At 34.5% G+C, this 19,491-nt stretch overlaps 2 protein-coding genes across 11 annotated transcripts in view; one reads left to right on the top strand and one right to left on the bottom strand.

Annotated features, from left to right (window-relative positions):
• The window catches only part of LOC112028406 (large ribosomal subunit protein uL4), a 26,709-nt gene extending 7,427 nt beyond the window's left edge, over positions 1 to 19,282 (bottom strand). For 2 of the 3 annotated variants that reach the window (XM_024060996.2, XM_065761063.1), the window contains exon 1: positions 18,084 to 19,282. In XM_024060996.2, coding sequence (XP_023916764.1) covers positions 18,084 to 19,196 — 1,113 coding nt within the window. In that variant the 5' untranslated portion in view covers positions 19,197 to 19,282. Of the gene's footprint in view, positions 1 to 16,384; positions 16,790 to 18,083 lie in introns of those variants that run through there. The other variant, XM_024061095.2, reaches the window with a different exon arrangement.
• On the top strand, positions 5,849 to 12,966 carry LOC112028348 (fluoride export protein 1). Of its 8 annotated transcripts, XM_024061031.2 has the most exons (9): positions 5,849 to 6,184; positions 6,872 to 7,015; positions 7,634 to 7,714; positions 9,154 to 9,619; positions 9,783 to 9,860; positions 10,559 to 10,657; positions 11,600 to 11,792; positions 11,978 to 12,402; positions 12,521 to 12,966. In XM_024061031.2, exons 4-9 carry the CDS (start codon positions 9,209 to 9,211, stop codon positions 12,737 to 12,739), a joined length of 1,425 nt encoding a protein of 474 aa, XP_023916799.1. In that variant the 5' UTR covers positions 5,849 to 6,184; positions 6,872 to 7,015; positions 7,634 to 7,714; positions 9,154 to 9,208; the 3' UTR covers positions 12,740 to 12,966. The 8 variants fall into 8 exon arrangements, with proteins under 8 accessions (XP_023916799.1, XP_023916800.1, XP_065617133.1 ...); XM_024061032.2 differs by lacking the exon at positions 6,872 to 7,015; XM_024061034.2 differs by lacking the exon at positions 5,849 to 6,184 and having other exon boundaries at positions 6,648 to 7,015; positions 12,068 to 12,402.
• Positions 19,283 to 19,491: the final 209 nt, after the last annotated feature.

Genomic DNA, 19,491 nt, shown 5'->3' with positions numbered 1-19,491 from the left:
ACCAGGTTATGTACAACGTTTTAAGAAAGACATACAAACACAACTTGGAAAATCACAATTCAAAATGTTTGTCCATCAACCCCATTTCCATAATATACGCACATACCCATTTCATTTTACATCATCAATAACAGAAAATCTCAAGATCACAATATACACAAAGGCAAATGTGACATCGAACATATACTTTAATGCATGGTGAAACAGCATTCATTACCAAATAGCATTATACTAGCAATACCCATTTCATTGATATAAGAAACACAAACATAACTACAATTAATTAAAGTAATAATTAAAAAAATTTTAAAAAAATAAAAAAATAAAAATAAAAGAGGCAGGAAAGTCAGTGCGTCCAACATATTGAAATGGGCAGTGTAATTGGTGAAATCGCGGGCCTATATGCATCAAGTGTTAAAATCTATGGATCACATTAATTAATTTATGTCATCATGAGCTTTCAAGTTCCATTTCTAGATAAGAATGATGTCCCTCCTAGAAAGAAATAAAAATCTGACAATGTCTTCACATTATTATCCTAGGAAATTGCAAGACTTGGCTTCTTTATGTTTGGAAAAATATAAGCATTTAAAAAATATATATAAATCTTTGATTTAAGTCTCTACCTTTTATTTTAATCCTTTTGCCCTTGAACATAGGGAAGAGCTGCAAAATATGAGCAGCAAGATAGAGTTACAAAAAGTTGCCCTTTTTGTAAAATATGTTACTATTTAATTTTATAAAGAACATTTTTCTACCATTGAGTTGGCTTATCAGACTCGGAATATATGTAGTTTGTTTTAAATCTAACCTACATATGTAAAGGGTTTGTGATGTTTCCTTCCTTAGAGGTATAGAGTATGGGTATGTACACTTTACATGAAATTGTAATTTATCTTTACACAAATTTTACTATTAATAGAAAATTATCTGGTGCGATTTTTTAAATATGAGCAATGAAAACAAGTTTGAGTAAAAAGTAAAGAAGAGGGTTAATTTTTTTAATAATTTGATAATTCAAGAAGAGGGTGTTTGAACCTAACAAATATAACTATAATGTTATATAGATTTTGTAGATATTCTTTGTGTTTTCCCGTGTATCACACAGGTTAACGACTAGTTATTTTAAATCTTATGCTTGAATCAATCTTACTGGGGTTTGGCTATTTTAATCATTCACTATACGATGTTGCTATGTGTTAGTTTAACAACGATACATTAACCATTTACTATTTCTATAACTATCCTATGTGGGACTTTTTATTTTTTATTTTTAGAAGTTCTATGTTGGAATTAATCATTTAAATAACTAAATTATATATTTATCAATATGATAAAATTTAAAATAAATGAGAATTATCTATTTGGTTCATGATAATTAGTATTATATTATTTATTATCCTATCAGGATTTTTAATCTAGGATTACATAAGAATACTTATACACATTTTTTTTAATAATCATATATTTATTACATATCATGCCTTATATTTTAAATCTATTTAGGAGTGTGTTCTACTCCTCTAAATTGATATTTGTGAATCATTTAGCTTGCTTTTAGTTTATCTTCCTCCACAAAAACATAATATGCAAATAATTATAATTGATCTATTTCTCGAAATTAGTCTTGATGTGTTTTTAAGAGATTTATATACAACAAATTATTCATTCAAAAAATATATATACATCAAATTCTAAGATTCGCACTAAATTAAATAAGCCTCCAGCAATAGTATACAACTCAATTAATAGTTAATATTACGTCAAAATTGCTAATTTTTATCATTTTCTCTAAAAACAAATGCGTAAGTTTGACTATAATTGATATCCATAGCATATGATGGCTAGGAAGAGGAGGATAACTTAGCCATGAAACCATTTGATGTTTCTCAAAAAAAAAAAAAAAAAAAAAACTACCTACCAACCATACCAACAACCAATCTGGCAAAATTTGATTTATATATAGATAGGTAATTTTTTATTAATATATAACTTGGGTGAGCTTTATGTCAAGTCATCCTCTGGAAAGCATGATATCTTGCCTATGAGTTTAAACTTTGATGCAATTCTTTTAAGTGATATACTTTATGCTTTTCATCTAAATTTAAACAATTGATTACTCTAAATGTAATTTTTTTTAAGGAAAAATAACATTATTTGTATTTTATTGATCAATATAATAATGTGTTAAATTTTAATTAAGCAACAAAAAGTACAACAAATAAAAAATTGTACCTAAGCTTGTCTATATATATAAACACATTCTACAAAAGTGCAACAAATTAAATAAATATATAGTTTTTAAAGAAAAATATATAAAAATAAATATATAGTTACTAGAAAAAATACAGGATTAAATCAATATTGCATTAGAAATTATTAATTAGTCTTTGCCCAATAGATCTATATTTTATTTTATAGTCTCAGTTACAATCAATCAGTTGTTTCCTAGTGGATAAATTCAACCTATTCAGGTGTTGTTTTATTCATTGAAAATTTTAGCAATAAGTTATGTTTGAGTCTTTTTAACAAGTAGTTTGAGATCTACTTATTTTACTGAAATTAAAATTTTTTTTTGCTGAAAATACTATAAATAAAATAAAAATTAGTTGAAATAGTATAATAACACTTAAATAATAGCAAAAGTAAACTAAATAATAAAATAAATGACAAAATTAATTCGAAAATTTTATACTTTATCAAGGTACAGGGTGATTAAAAGTTTTTTGTTTCACGTTGCCATCAGGTCTTATGTATTGTGGTTTTATAAGACCTGATGCGTCAGTTTGAATATCTATTTGCGTTTTGTGAATTCACTAATTCACTTCTTTTTATTGTAGGACGTTTTTGCCATCGTATCTATCACCTTTCATTTCTTTTTAGGCGAAAAGCACATTTTCGTCCCTACATTTTCACCCGATTTCTATTTTGGTCCCTAAATTTTTTTTTTACCGCTTTTAGTGCCTATCCTGGAAAACGCGTCTCGTTTTTGTCCCTGCCGTTACATTAGAAACGGAAATTGCACAGGTGGCAAACGGAAGATGACGTGGCCATTAAAATAATAATAAAAAATATTATTTGACATTAAAAAATGCCACGTCAGCACCTAAATTAAAAAAAATTAATTTATTAATTTTAACTAAAGAAAAAAAAAATTAAAAACATTTTACATGTTCTTTGGAAGAACTTGTTTTATTTTCTTTTCTTTGTCTTTCTTGTATTTTCTTTACAACCAAACACACTAAAATTCAAAACACAAACTCAGATTTAAGAACACAAACCCAGAAATTAAAAAAAAAAAAACCCAACCAAACCCTTCACTCTATCCATCACTCTCTCTCTCTCTCACACACACACACACACAGAGTTTCTGAAAATGGCTTCCAGTTCCTTTGTCTTTCTCACTGCCACATTTCTTATCCTGTGCACCCTCACCAAAGCCATGAAACCAGGCCGCCGAGACTCGAAGTTTGTGTTCTTAAATCTGAGTTTGTGTTTTGAATTTTAGTGTGTTTGGTTGTAAAGAAAATACAAGAAAGACAAAGAAAAGAAAATAAAACAAGTTCTTCCAAAGAACATGTAAAATCATGTTCTGGGAAAGATCACAAAGAACATGAACATGTTCTTCCAAAAAATTAACGAAAAGAAAAGTATGTAAATTTGGTTTGTTGTTTTCTCATTTTCTGTTTTTAATTTTTTTTTAGTTTTTAATTTTTTTTTCTTTAGTTAAAATTAATAAATTAATCTTTTTTAATTTAGGTGCTGACGTGGCATTTTTTAATGTCAAATAATATTTTTTATTATTATTTTAATGGCCACGTCATCTTCCGTTTGCCACCTGTACAATTTCCGTTTCTAATGTAACGGCAGGGACAAAAACGAAACGCGTTTTCCAGGATAAAGACTAAAAGCGGTAAAAAAAAAATTTAGAGACCAAAATAGAAATCGCGTGAAAATATAGGGACGAAAATGTGCTTTTCGCCTTCTTTTTATTGTAGGACGTTTGTAGACCTGATCCGACATTTCACAAATATGAAGCTCTGATAACTCTGAAGCCACTACCAAATTTTGAATATGAAGCTCTGATGTTTGCTACTGTGTCAGGAAATGGGACCCACTCTGTGCGTTTTTGGGGAGGTGGGTGAATTGCATCAGGTGCAAATGTCAATCCTTGTCTGAATCAGGGGCGGAGCCAGAGGGGTCGAGGGGGGGCACCTGCCCCCCCTGACTCCTAAAATATCCTTGCATATGTAGTCTACACTAGCTACTTCCTGACATAGAGAAAAAAAGAAAAAGAAAAAAAGAACTAGTCTACTCTAGCTACTCCCAGACATAGAGAAAAAAAGAAAAAGAAAAAAAGAACTCCCACTTGAAAGTGACACAGGAAAAAGAAGTTACTCTTAAAGACCAAGCCATTTACCTTTTTGGCAATTTCACCATTCTTATAAGCAGCTTTTGTCTGTCTTGCACCTATTTTACTATTTTTTTTCTTTTTTATTTAATATCATTATTTTCACAATTTTTACTGTGATATCTTTCACAACATTTTATTATTAAGTGATGCTAGAGATATTACAAATTTTACTACTTATGTTTTACAAATTGGCATCTCACCAACCACAAAAAATAATTTCAAACATATATTCATTATATTGTTTTAGAAACGCTAATCACATTTTTACCACATCAATTTGTAAAATTTGTACTAGCTATGACTAAGAATTGGTTATTTTTGTTTATTTATTTTAATACTATGAAATATATTCATATTTTCTTGCGATTGTTTATTTACTTTGTTATTATTATTGATTAATATTTTTTAGATTAATTTTACTTTTAATATTGTTTTTTTAATTTTGCCCCCTCTAAACAAAAATCCTAGCTCCGCCACTGGGCCGAGGAGCCCTTTTTCTTCTCCCTTTTTCCTCCCCTCATCTTACTTTACTTGTTTTTCTTATATAGTCTTCATCTTCCTATCTCCTTCTTCTATCTGTTGATCATCCATTCGCTTTTCTTCTGACTGTCCGTCCCATCAGAGGCCTTATCAGTACTCAAGTGGTTCACTCTGATCAACGTTGCCCTGCTAAGGGGTTATATCCCTATTAATGCGGCCAGAGGGGTTAGGTGAATGCATTAAGTGTGAATGTGACAGCTTGCTCTGGGCTTGTCCCTTCCCAAAATTATCCTTAGTGTGCGAGGACGAAGAGGTCCTCGGCGTGGGTCAAAAAAAGGGGCTTTCCCCAACTTAGCCTTGGGTGGTCAGTATTCCTCGGCGTCGGCCTTGGGCCTACTACACGATGGGCTGAGACTATCAGGTTCACGGGCCCCACATAAATTAATATTAATATTAGAGTAATGCTATGAACACAAATTATTTTACAATATTTTTATAAATTGTTGATATGGTAAATTTTTATTAGTTCTAATATGAGCCTATTACTAATATCGCATTCATATTTACTAATAATTATTTAAAAATGATTAAAATCAAAATTTGTAAAAATATTATAAAATAATTATGTCTGCAACTTTACTCTTAATTTTAATATAATGAGAAAAATAAAAATATAAAAAAAAATAATACACTGACACTTTCTTTTGGATTTTTCTTTTAACTTTCTTTTGTTTCCAAAGTTAATCACGTGATTCGCTCACAGAAAAGTTGAAATTTGAAATCAATAAAGCTCACACTTGCTTTTGAATTATTTTTTAACTTTCTTTTGTCATTTCCAAAGTTAATCACGTGATGGAATCAGAAAAGTGGTCGGCTGTGATCACACGTGAGCCACCTCTTTTTTCCTTAAAAAAAAAAAAGACTAGACTTTTGAAGACACAGATACTCAAGAGTCAAGACAGTAGAGAATAAAAAGAAGAAAAGACTAGTCCCACTCACCAGTGAATGCAAAACGGAGAAAAAGAAGAAGAAGAAGATGAGGAAGAGTGGGCTGGGACGCTGGGTTCATTCAGGCAAATGGCGGGCCGGCGACGTGGTGGACACCTGAGATTGATGAAAAACAAACCTTTGGTCGTGGCTCACGGCGGCTCCGATATGTTTACAAGCTCCACGCACAGCTCCGATGACCTGTGTGGCGGGTGAGCTTCGGTGTGTAGTGTGGTAGAGGTTCGGGCAAGCAAAGGATGGAAGAGAGAGCTTTCAGAAGTCTGAGGAAGCAGCTGTGTGGCGGTGAGCTTTTTTTTTTTTTTTTTTTTCTTCTTAATTCGTTCAGCTTGTGGAGAAATTTTACCTTACTCATCTATCTTTTCACTAAAAAAAAAAAAAAACCTTTCACTTATTTGAAAATTTTGTTTAACTCACCAATTTTCATAATGTGTATTTTTTTAGGAAAATATTGGACCACATCACCGATTTAAAAATTTTTCTTCTTCTTTTGATTAAGGACTTAAGTGATAAGGGTGACGTGGCATAATTTCTATTGATTGTTATATTCTTAAAAAAAAGAAAAGAAAAATAGTTCTATTGGGCGGCGCAGAACACTGGTTTTACGCCACAGCTTGTCCCAATTGATTGTTATATTGTTAAAAAAAAAAGAGTCCGAATTCAAAGAATGGAATAAAAAAACAAAGAAAATAAAGAAATGAATAAAAAATGGGTTCGCGGAACGTGCGGTCTCTATAAATTTACACTGTTGCGTCCAACCGTCCCAAGAGACAATACATTTTGGAGCTGAGCGAGAGAGGGAGGGAGGGCACTCTCATTCTCTCTCTCTCTCTGCTGCACCATTTTTCTTCTCTCGTTCTTGTTATCGCCGAAAGCCTTTTGGTCTTTCAGGAAAACAAGCAACAAGAACTCACTCACTCACTCACTCAGAGAACCATTACGATTCTATTTTTCTTTTTCATTTGCTCGCAGATTCAAAAAAAGCATTCGCTTCTCTTTCATCGATTCTCTCACATACGTACGGTTCACCCATTGCCGTGTTGAATGAGAACTCTCAGAAAACTGTTCCACTAGCGCTCTGTTAGATTTTGACTTGGCCTTCTTACAACTTGTTTGGTATCTCTCTCTCTCTCTCTCTGTGTCGCTCTCTCATTACACATGTATCCATTATTTATTTATTTTTCCAAGTGCATATTGAACCACGCGGTATATTTCAATCTAATATTATTATAATGAACCGTAAAAGTAATAGCTTTTCTGTTGTAATTTTTACTTTTTTTTTTCATCGATTTAAAAATTCTAAGGAAATTTTTCCCAATAGTATTTGAGTGGTGTCTGTTTTGTATTTTGCTTTTTCGTTTTTCATGTTCCGTTAGTGGAGGACACATCTTTTAGCTCTTTCGCTATCTTAGTTATATGATTGGATTGCCATTAAAAATATGAGTTTGCTCCTGAAGATTCTATTCGTTGTTCGAACTATCAATTAATTTTTGTGGGTCATAGAGTTTAATAATTTCAATAAAGCCAAATTCACAACGATTTCATAACAACACCCAATTTTACCTACCGCATGGGGTCATTTTAAAAGAGGATTGTAGATTTGTGATAGGCCCAAGTGTGAGTTGGTAGAAAATTGCTTTTTGCGAAATCGTTAAGAATTTTTGTTGTGACACTAGTTTTGTTCAACCCCATTTTCCCATGAAATTTCTAACATCATGAAATCCCAAGTGACAGGTTCATTCTAGCTTTTCAAATTGGTGGAAACGTACAAGTTATAAGCAACAGATTTGATCTTGCAATCTGCTGATATAATAGGTGAGATAAGTCTATAGCTACTAGATAGTGTGAAAGGAGAGAAAAACAGGTGTCATACTCTGCACCACATTGATTAAATTGGGTCCATGAGTAAATTGTTTTATTATTTAGAAAATGAAGTGCGTGAATACTAAATTATGCTTGGTTTTGTGGCTTTATCTCTTGCTCATGTCATGATTATCTGAACCTCACAAGTATCAATCATTTAATATCTTTTCATACAAGTTTTATTGTTTGACTTTTTGTTACATGGGATCTAGCGTAGCCGTAGGTTGTGTTTTGAACATTAAAGTCAATGCTATTCCTCTGCCTAGCTTAGGTACCCAAGCATATTTTACATCCAATTACTAGGGGATTTGAAAATATGATAAAATTTCTGGTTAACAGTTTGAGTTTTTTTTCCTAAAAAATTTATTAATTGGGCATGGAGATGGGATCTGCTTATTCCATTTCACTTGGAATGTCTGTCATTAGATAGAGAGCAAGGATTTTCAAAACTAGTGGAATCAGATAAAAAAAGGGTAAGTTCTAACAAATCCACTAGTGCATGTGCTATGTGTCGGGATAGGAATGCCATTTTGTTTTTATGTTCCCTAGGTTTTTTTTTTTTTTGGAGAGAAAGAAAAGCTTTTATCTAATTTATCTGTCGTTTAAATAGAATTTGTACATAGAAAATAAAATTATTCTTTGTTCGTGGTGAACTTTAGATCCGAGGTGGAGGTCCTGCTGAGAAAGTTGAGTGAACTGTCATTTATTTTATGGTTAAGATGTTTTTCTAATCATGTTTCAGTGCTTTTAAATGAGAATCTCAAGTTCTCCCTCGCTAGAAACATATAACTTTTATTTGCTTATAATGTGGGTTTTTTTTTTAATAAATTTATTTGTTTATTTTTATTTAATTTAATGGGTTTGGAAACGAAAAAAAAATTAATTATGACCATGCTAGAAGATTTTGTCTTACATTATGGCAATCTTGGAGATGGAGCAGACAATATATATGTTCCGAATTGTTTTTAATTAAATTCAAAGACATCATTCATTAAGTCCATGATCTTATAGGTAAAGTATTTTGATTTTAGTCTGAGTGGTTGTTTGAGGGAGAAGATGTACTAATACCAATCAAAATTGAAATGTTTGGACTATCATACATTATTACTTTTGTGTCTTTATCTCTATGATGTCATGACCCACAGAACTTAGATGCCAACACATATTAATGAGCTTATATTTCTCAAGATTGGCCTTTAATTAAAATGAATTGGAACGGGTGTCATCACTCATGCCTATGTGCACATAATTAGTTTTTTCAAAAGTGCAGTAGTTGAGAATTGTTTGTAGGAATTAAAAGTACTAACTTTATCATCATTGTCAGCAGTAGCTGGATTATTATAATATTCATATAGATTTGGCCTCTAAATGAACGTCCTAATTTATTTCAGTGACTGTTGAAGTTATTCCAAGAGTAATCAAGCCTTGAGGCTTTGGTGGGAAGACATGGATGTTGGGACTGCTGACTCTGAACCCAGACGAAGTGGATCATTTAGTTCCACAAGCAGTGCCTATTCTTCATTGAGAAGGCGTTCTATAAGTTTGTCAGCAGCTGCACCTGTTCATATTGATGATGACATTGAAAGTGAGATTGTCTCAGAGGCAGGAGATATCGGGGATCGGGCTCTTCATAGCAACAGGCACAGTGAGAGTAGCAGCCACCGCTTTTCTGTTGATCATGCATTAGAGAATGGAGTATCTGCTCCCACTTCTGGGGATACTCCGTTGCACCTTAATAGGTGTTGGTCTCGTGATCCACCAACAATGACTACAATCTCTGTAGTGACACCATTGCCTGAGGAAATCATATCTCCCCTTTCCACAGATGCAATTGTGTGCTCTAACGACAAAAAGCAAGTGAGATTTCATCAACAATTTCTCATTTCTTTATCTTTGTTAAATGAAATTCCAAAACCTTTTTGTTAGTTGTTGATTATTTAATGACTCCTTTAAACATGGTCTTGTTTCCCTCTGATCTGATTGTTCAAGTAATGCGCGTATTTCATGTTTCTATATGCAGGACGATAAGGAAAGGTTGCCAAAGTTATTGGAATATGCTTTGTGCCTCATTCATTTAGCTGTTTTTGGGATTCTTGGGGTAATGCACTATATATATGCACATTCCTTTTAGTTTAGTTTAGAAAAAAAAAAAAAAAAAAAAAATATGATTTATTTATTTATTTTTAAGTTCTAAAATGCAATATGCTCATAACTTATAATGCCATTGTGCTTGTTTCTTTTTACAAATGTGTGGTGTTTGGTTTTTTTGCGGAAGAATTTTGATGCAGGTGTATTTTTGCGTTGCCTGATAATATATGTTTAAAAACTAACTTCTTTAAACCAAAGGTATACAGATCAAAGGATATAATATCCAAAAAAAGGAAAAAAAGAAAAAGAAAAAGAAAAGAAAAAGGAAGTTCTCTAAGAGTGTCATTGTAATTATTATTGTTAATTATACATGTTTGACATAATCAGATCTGAACCGTAGTGCTGGAGTTCTGAACAATCCAACCTCTTGGAAGTAACTGAACAGTTTTTGGACAAAAGTTGGAGAGGCTGAAATTAGTGTCTTAATAATTTGGACATACTACCTCCATTTTGTCATAATAATTTGGAAATAACTAAAATTATTAATTTATCATACGTATGAATTGTAGTTTTGTGATTGGGCTGGTTGGAATTTCAGTCTTCTCTGGATCAGACAGAATTTCCACTTTTGCATTTGATTAATTGTAAATTTCATGTTGGTAAGCATACTCAGCAATATTATGATATTTAACATGCCACAATGTGCAGGTTTTGACAAGGTATGTGCTACAAAAGCTGTTTGGTCCCAGGGTCGCTGGCTTGACAAACAATGAAAACATTTTGTACCTTGACCTTCCTTCCAATATGGTCTCTCTCTCTCTCTCTCTCACCTGATGCATGCACACACATTCAGAGCATTTTAATGGATTCACTTGGAAAAAAATGCATCTGAACTACTTTACATTTGACATATAGATGTGTCTTATTTCATTGTTATTTTAAATGTTTGATTTCCATTGGAAGAATCATTGTGAATCACTGATTTGGTCTTTTTTTTCAATGTGTATATTATGCATATGCTTGGGCTTTGTGAAAAAATTAAAGTGGCAGGTGATGTGGTTGAGGAATCACTCATTCTTAAACCAATCTGAGCCCTATTGTGTGGTGATAGTTCAATGTTTACTTTGTTAAAAATCAAATTAAGTTATGAGTATTAGGAGGATATAATTATAGAATCAAGATAAGTTAATTTATGATAAAAGAATTAAATATGTTGAACATGCATTGATGATAACTATAATCAATTGTAGCTAATTCTTTATGGTCATGCAAAGTAAAATTGTTTGAGAGGTATTTTACATTTACTCCAAAGATAGAATTGTTTTGGACAACGTTTGCTTCTAGAGTTGGGACTTTTGTGGTAGTCACTCTCCATATTCAGTTACAATAGTGGATGAGACTATGCGAGTGTTTAAGCCTACATTTTTCCTAGCTCTGAAGAATCGCTTATATGATTATATGCTCCTAATTACAACTCATGTCTGGCATAAATTATGAAGGTCTGGGAAATTAGAAATTCATCTTGATTCTTTGGTTTGGTAAAGTCTTTGTGATGGAACTTTGTGTTGGGCTTGGTATTGGGCTTAAGAGTGCCCTAGGACTGACATTCTTATATGCAGTTTCTTGCTTTCAACCCTTCATATGTGTGTATAAAGGTCACAAAAGACATTAATTGGAAGATATATGATATTCTGCTTCAGATAATAATAATAATAATAATAATATTAATATATTTTTTTTCATTTTTAGGTTGGTTCTTTCTTGATGGGGTGGTGGGGTATTATTTTCAAAGCAGACATATCCAGCGTGTCAGACTACCTAGCAATAGGATTGACAACTGGTTATTTGGGAAGTCTTACAACTTTCAGCGGTTGGAACCAGAAAATGCTTGATCTTATTGTTGATGGCCACTGGGTGCTTGCTGTGCTTGGTTTTCTTGTAGGTAAAAATCCATAGTGTAAGAACTATGTTGATGTAGTAGTGTAGGTAATCTAGTCCATTAGAATTAGAAATATTAGATTTGAATTGTTTATCCAACTTTAGTCTATTCAAAACTTAACAACAGTCTATATCCTGCTTTGGCACTTAAGAGTGAGATGGTCCTTTAACCTGTATGATTCCATGCAGGCTTGTTTCTTGCGGCCTATTCCATTATTTTTGGGATTGAGACAGCCAAGGGTTTCAGGTGGCTTCTAACAAGGCGAAATGCATGTACAGGAAGTGGCACTCCAAGCTCAAGCTGCAACTGGAGGGTGGACAGCTTCAAGCGTCACTTAGCAGTCATGGTGGTGTTGATTTTGATGCTAGGTTTGTTATGGGGTGCATGTGGAGCACTGTTGAGGGAGGAGTTTAGCAGTGGCAGCAGTGGTGCTCAGCTATGGCTGGCTTGTTTTGTTGGACCTCCAGGTGTGTGGATCAGGTGGTTCTTAGCCAGACTTAATGGACGTGGGTTAGGCAGGGCTGGTTTGTTTAAATGGGTGCCATTTGGGACTCTAGCGGCCAATGTTTCTGCAGCTTGCATCATGGCAGCACTATCTACTGTGAAGAAAGCTGTAAGTGTTGGCAAATTCTCTCTTGGGAATTTCCCAAATCATGTAAAAAACAACATGTCTCCATGAGCGTTTGTTACATGCATAGCACATGCTCACAATCTTGAATCATTTGGTGCAGGTGAATAGCCAGACTTGTGATACTGTGGTATTGGGCATACAACTTGGATTCTTGGGCTGTCTGAGTACTGTCTCTACCTTCATTGCCGAGTTCAATGCAATGAGAGAAAGTGAACGCCCTTGGAGGGCATATGCATATGCCTTGATTACCATTTGCATCTCATTTGGGTTGGGGATATTAATATACTCTGTACCTGTTTGGACAAAGGGGTATGGGTAATATGTTTTTTTTTTTGGTGGAGGTAGAGCATGTTGATGTTATTGTGTAAATCATATATGCCTTGATATCAAGTTGACATTTAGTTGACCAAAATGCTGAGGAGAGAGTTATAATCAGCATGTATGCCTTGATATCAAGTTGGAATCTAGTTGACTAGAAAGCTGAGGGACCCTAAAAATTCATATAGGTACTACAGAATTATCAACAGATGAGTATTTTGTTTATAAGTTTAGTGTAAATCTCAGAGCTTCAACTCCCTATACTAGTTTCTAACGTATTAGGCACTTAGGTTGACTTATGCGGAGCTTTATTGTCTGCTCGAAGAAACGGCATTGTGCTGGACATGTGTCATGGTAAATTGTAGTGAACTTTGACCAAAGTTGCAGAAGTGTTTGTTTGCCAGTCATTCCATAGCCCAGCTCGAAATGCATTTAATGCAATCTTTAAAAGGAGCAATCCTCTGTGACGAAGCTTTTTTTTTTTTTATTTAGAAATTTGGTTAACTGGTGGCAGCAAGAATTGAAGTTGAACGGGTTTTTGTTTGAATGGATTTGGGTGTCAGTGGCTTGGGGTGATTTGAGATGGTTGACTGTATGGGTTTGATTTGTGATCCACTTTGGATCACATGAATGAATGGCACATAATATCGTCCAACAAAACCAGAAAAAAGTTGAATTTTTAAAATTTTAGAACAATAGGATAGTTCAGGGGTTTGATTTTGATCCAAAGTTCAGTAGGCATTTTCACATTTTTCCTGATTGCAATTTCTTGCCTTAATACTCAATTTTCTAGGCAGTCATTTTGTTGGGAAAAAAAAAAACCTAACTACTGAAACACATTTTGGATTGGGTGGAAACTAAATTATATAACTCAGGTTTCCATCACCCATAATCCAATCATCATGGGACTCATAGAAAAAAATAAAATAAAATAAAAAAATAAAAGTTTTTGGCTTGGTTTTTGAGTGTTGTTTCCATCACTCAAAAGTTTGAGTTTGGGTGATGAAAACCAAAAAAACTTTTTTTTGGTGTTTCCAAAAGTTCAAAATTGTGCTTCAGTGGCAATTTAGTTATTAGAGTGACTTTGTTCAACAAATCGTCCAACATCTTCGTGATGGGAATTGCAGCTGTTGCACTGATCAATGGTCCCCACCTGTCACTGGGCAAGGTTGACCATTGTTGGGACATGTAGCTTCCAAAGACCTCTCCAAAAAGACTTTTCGGGACTCAAATTTGAGCTACGAGAGGATTATTGGCTGAAGCATTGCAAACCATGGATTTAAAAATCGGTACGGTCGAAGAACCGGAATAAAGGGTGTTTATCGGTTTTATGGTCCGACTGGGGTTCGACCGGTGGTCGAACCGATGATGTCATAAATAATAAATAAATAATTATTAATTATAAAAATAAATAAATAATTTTATAACTAGTCATTTTAACTAAAAATTTTAATAATAGTAAAACATTAAATATTAAGTTACCAACTTTTGGACACCACTTAACAAAATTCAACCAAAAAAAAAAAAGTCATAAAAAGGTAAATTGTAACAATTACCAAACATTTTTAGTTATTTTTTAATTTGTTAAATAACCAAAAGAAAGTCACCAATAGGTAACAATATATTTACCTACATGATACTTTTTTCCCACCTATCTTACACTCACACGTCTATTTCACACCCACCACACATTTATTCAAACTTTCAAACATCTCTCTGGACTTAAAAAGTTTCTTTCCTATTCCACTTTTTGCTTAAGTCTCATTTCCGGATCTCCGTCTTCAATATTCTCTCTCTCTCTCTCTGTCTTTGTCTTTTTGACTTCTCCCTTTCTTTTTTCCTATCTTTCTTTTCATCTTTTCGTTTTCCCCACTCTCTCTGCTTTGTCAGTTTGTCTTCCTCATGAGAAATAAGGAAGTTTCCCCCTGAAACTTCAGCATTTCTTTAGCAATATTCATGAGTTTTTTTCTCCTGAACAATTTTTGGCCTCCATTCACTTGGTTTTTTAGGCGTACGGCGTACCTGTACAGGTTTATGCGTGCATTTCCTTTATATTAGTAGTATTTTAGGTGAACTTGTACTGGTTTTTTTTTTTTTTTTTTTGAGAAGCAATACTGGTTTTTCTTTGAGAGAGTGAGAAATACATTCCGACTGAATTTTGATTTAGGCCGGTAATGACTGAAACTGTAACGTGAGAGCGAGAGGACAGACCACCACAGCAAAACCGGTTCGACCTCCGGTTTTTTCGGTTCTTAGATTGAACTGGCTGGTTATTACTGTTTACCGGGTTTTAAGCTATTTCCGGTCTTTTATCATAACTGGATCGAATTTGATGCCGGTTCCCGGTTGAACTAGTCGAACCGGCCGGTCCGATCCGGTTTTTAAAACCATGAGCGCTTTTGGTAGTAAACTTACCGGAAGGAGTTTTGGACCACATCAATTGGTCAGGAGGTAATCTGATACTCAACAGAATGCTCAAAAAATTTTCAGCTTCTTGTGGCAAGAACTCCTGTTGAATAATTTCAAACTTCCATTCACATGTGCTTGTGTTGATGAGGCAACTCACCTTGGAATTAGGGGGAATGGAAGGAAGGGGGGAGGTGACCTGTGTGCTATATACTTGTTTGAAGATCAAGTTGAGTATTGAGATAAAGATTACATTGGTTTTATCTTTGTTTTCTTGTCTTAAAATTCAATTATCTAGGCAGTCATTTTGTTTTTTAAAAAACTGACTACTAAAACACACTTTAAATACTATAACTAATCGACCCTTCTCTACTAATTCCCTTCCTTTTTCTGTACACGTTTTCATCGAAAATATAAAGATAAGACCAAACACAACCCACACCAAGAGGAGTAATTCTTAGGTACTCCCAAAGCACGAAAAATGGTGCTCCCTCCTCTCGCATTTATGGTGGAGTCCACTCATTAAATTCATAGTGAGGTCCATCATGAAAGTGAGAAGAAAGAGCACAATTTCACTATACTTCGGGACTATTTAAGAATTTTCCCACCAAGAGGCTGGTTTGAATTGCCTTATTTTGGAGTATCTATTTTATTTTTCCATCTTCTAAAAACAGACTAACTAATCATATGCATTTTCTACCAATTTTCTATTTCCAAACTTCTCATGAGGTGCAATCCCTTTTACTGCAATGGACAAAATTTCTAGAGACTTGAAAATATATCATTTTGATATTTACTTTAACATCACAAAACAACCCGTACAGATCCCCCAGATGAAAAGCAAATTACAAATGTAAACATTGTAGAATTATTCAAAAAATTGACAGGCATCTAAGGCCTAAATATCCCATAATTCATTTGATCATATCGAAGGAGAAGCATCTTCACAATAAGAGCGAACAAAGTCAATCTTTATCCAAATAAATGATCAGAATCCAATAACAAAGATTAAATTCGGATAAAAAATTCTGATTAAAAATCAAAATTTCCCACTAAACAATTACCAATCGAAGCCACTGCAATCTACCAGAAAATGACAAACAAAAATTTTAATCATTCCAACTGAAAGAAAATATGGAGGAACATAATCAATTAATCATGCTGGCTGAGATAAACATGAATGCAACTTTACTAAGCAAATTTTTTTAAAGGGAAATATCAATTAGAGAAAAATGAATCATAAAACAAAATATAGTAGTATTGCATAGCGCAAAATTAGTTAGGTCTATTGCAAGCAAAACCTAAAATATTTAATTTCAGTTGCAAAAACAAAAGCTCTTCGTCCTTGGCAGAAATGGATAGCAATAAGTGGGAGGTAAAAAAACACATTTAGGTAATATCTTATTCCACCCATTTCCTCCCACCTAGTAACTATCATGTCTCAAAACTGTAAAAAAAATTATAAAAACTCTAGATAAACAAACACCAAATAAATTGAGGTCTACAGGATATTCAAAAACAGAATAGTAAATCACTGGGAAACTCCAAGCCACTTGGTGAAAACCTCAAACTCTGTGTAATCACTATCGGAGATCATAGTCTGGTACCAAGCTTTTCCGGCAGTCTTGATGGCAGAAGCCTCCTCCTGAAAATTCCAAAGGAAACAAGGTAACATGATAGTCAGTAACTGCTAAAATATCACACATAATAAAAAGATTACAGATTACAATTGAAAATCTGTCACTCATCAATAAGATAGTAGCTAGACAAAAGGTTGGGCTGATATCAGTAGACAACAAATAGTAAATATGAACAAAAATATGCCCTATAGAGAGTAGGCTAAATAATAGAGCAATAACAAAAACAAAAGCTACATAACAGGCTCAATACAAAGAAAATGGAAGTTACAGACATACAAATAGGCTGCACGATTGAAAAAGGCAACAAAACGAATGAGTTAAAATACAGGGAGTCAAGATTGATCATAACAGCAGGAATTGCAAAATATTAGTATATAATATGGAACTTAATTAAGGAATAACTGCCAACTCAAGGCTTAGAAATGAGAACACTTCAACAAAACTTGAGAAATGCAACGTCAAAACATCTTAACACAATTGATAAATAAACTCAAATGGCATTGGAAATTTGTGCTCAAATTTACGAAGTTATTGTTCCTACACCTAAATTATCATAACTTTAAAAAACAGCTAGAAAGATGTAGGAAAAAGGAGATGAAAAACACCACTTCCTAAACCAAAATAAATAAAACGAACCTATATAAGACAAATTTTCATATTTGAAATGTAACTAATTTATCCAAACAATTATTACCAAAGGGAAACATCGAAATTTGAAGACACATGAATCATCTATGCCAACTCAAGAAACAGTGCACCCATTGCATAATATAAAACTTAAAACCCTTTAATTGGACTACCAGGGTTATGTACAACTACTTTAAGAAAGACGCACATTACTTAAAAGCGCACACATACAAACACAGCTTAGAAAATCACGATTCAAAACGTTTGTCCATCAACCCCATTTCCAAAACATACGCACATACCCATTTCGTTTTTACACCATTAATAACAAAATAATCTCAAAATCACAATTTATAAAAAAGCAAAAAGTAACATCTATATATACCTTAATGTATGGTGAAACACATTCATTACCAAATAGCATACACATACATACACAACGTAGACAATAACCCCCATTTACATAACATAAGCAATGCCCATTTAATTAATATAAGAAACACAAAAATAACCTATGATAACACACATAGACAATTATGATTACATAGTATTAGCAATACCCATTTCATTTCACATCATTATCAACAAAATAATCCTACAATAACAAGCATACATATACATTAACAAAATAATAGACCACATACTGAAAGCAAAATTGATATAAATATATACCTTAGTGATTGGCGACCGCTTCTTCTCGAGCTTCTCCTTCTTGGCCTTAACACGATCAGCCTCAGCCAAAAGCGACATCCTCCTCGCGGTCTTCGCATACGGGTTGAGCTTCAACATTGCGTTCAGGTTCTTGAGTGGGTTCTTCTTCAATGGAGCCCTCTTCACTTCCTTCTTGATCGGCTTCACAACGCTCTGCACCTCATCAGAGTTGATAATCCTAGCCAAATCAGCATTCGCCATCTTGGCCCTAGGCAGAACATACCCCTTCTTCTTCTCAGAGGCCTTATCGAAAGACCCATAGATCGAATCGAGCTTCTCGAAAGCCGACTTGGTCCAAATCACAAACCTCCCAAGGTGGCCACCAGGAGCCAGCTTCAACAGATTCAACCTCTCCACATTCACAATATCAATCCCGGGAATGTTCCTGAAAGCCTTCACGAGCTTCGCGCCTTCGGAACCATACACAAGAAGAGGACCCTTCCTGTTAATGTAGCGGCGGTTCCTCATCTTACCTTTCCCAGGACGGATCGAATGGCTTTCCTTTGCCTTATCGGCGTCGGGAGCAGCTCCGATCTGCTTCAAAGCCTTGAGAGCCGCGGAGGTCTTCTCCAAGCTCTCAGCTGAGTCACTAATAACGAGTGGGAACTCGGGAACTGACTCGATTCTGTGACCGCGAGCTTGAACAAGAGATGGGATCGCAGAAGCAGCAATGGCCGAAACGATGGCGTATCGCTTCTGGTTCACGTTGACTCTCCTATGCCATCGGCGCCAGATCTTGGTAGGAGCGAACATGCGACCGCCACGGCACATGTTCCCGAAAGCTCCCTGACCAGCACGGTGAGTACCACCACCGGGGACACGGGGGATACGGGACACGGCGCGTCCGGTACCCCAGGACTCGGCTGAGGTCTGGTGTCCGGCCTTCTTGGACACGGCGTAGGGCTGGCGCTTGTTGTTGGAGATCTGGGCGTGGACGAAGTTGACGATGTCGGGTCTGATGGAGGCTTTCATGACATCTGGCAGAGCGACGGTGGTGATGGTATCGGTGGCCATGTCACCTTCGAGGGATTGGACTGTGACAAGGGGGCGCACAGCAGCTACTGCGGCGGCCATTGGTGAAGGGAAATGGGGATTGCGAAAGAAAACGAAAGATAGAGAGAGGGGACTAGGGTTTATGTGTTAAAGAGAGTGGAGAAAGGTTTGAGTGGGTTTTTATAGGTGGAAATGCTGTGGGTTTGGGATAATCCTGGGCCTGGTTTTAGGGTTTTAGGTTGGGCTTGATGTTTTCTTAGGTTTTTTAGATTGGGCTGTAAAATTAACGCCCATTAATTTTCATTACTTTTTTTTTTTTTTTAAATATATATAGAATATTTTTATTACTATTGGATATATATTAAAGAATAGGATA

Source organism: Quercus suber, unplaced genomic scaffold (assembly GCF_002906115.3).
Source record: "Quercus suber isolate HL8 unplaced genomic scaffold, Cork oak 2.0 scaffold_394, whole genome shotgun sequence".
NCBI classification, from domain to species: Eukaryota; Viridiplantae; Streptophyta; class Magnoliopsida; order Fagales; family Fagaceae; genus Quercus; species Quercus suber.
Note: the sequence above shows the minus strand (reverse complement) of the source record. Positions and strands in the feature narration are given on the sequence as shown.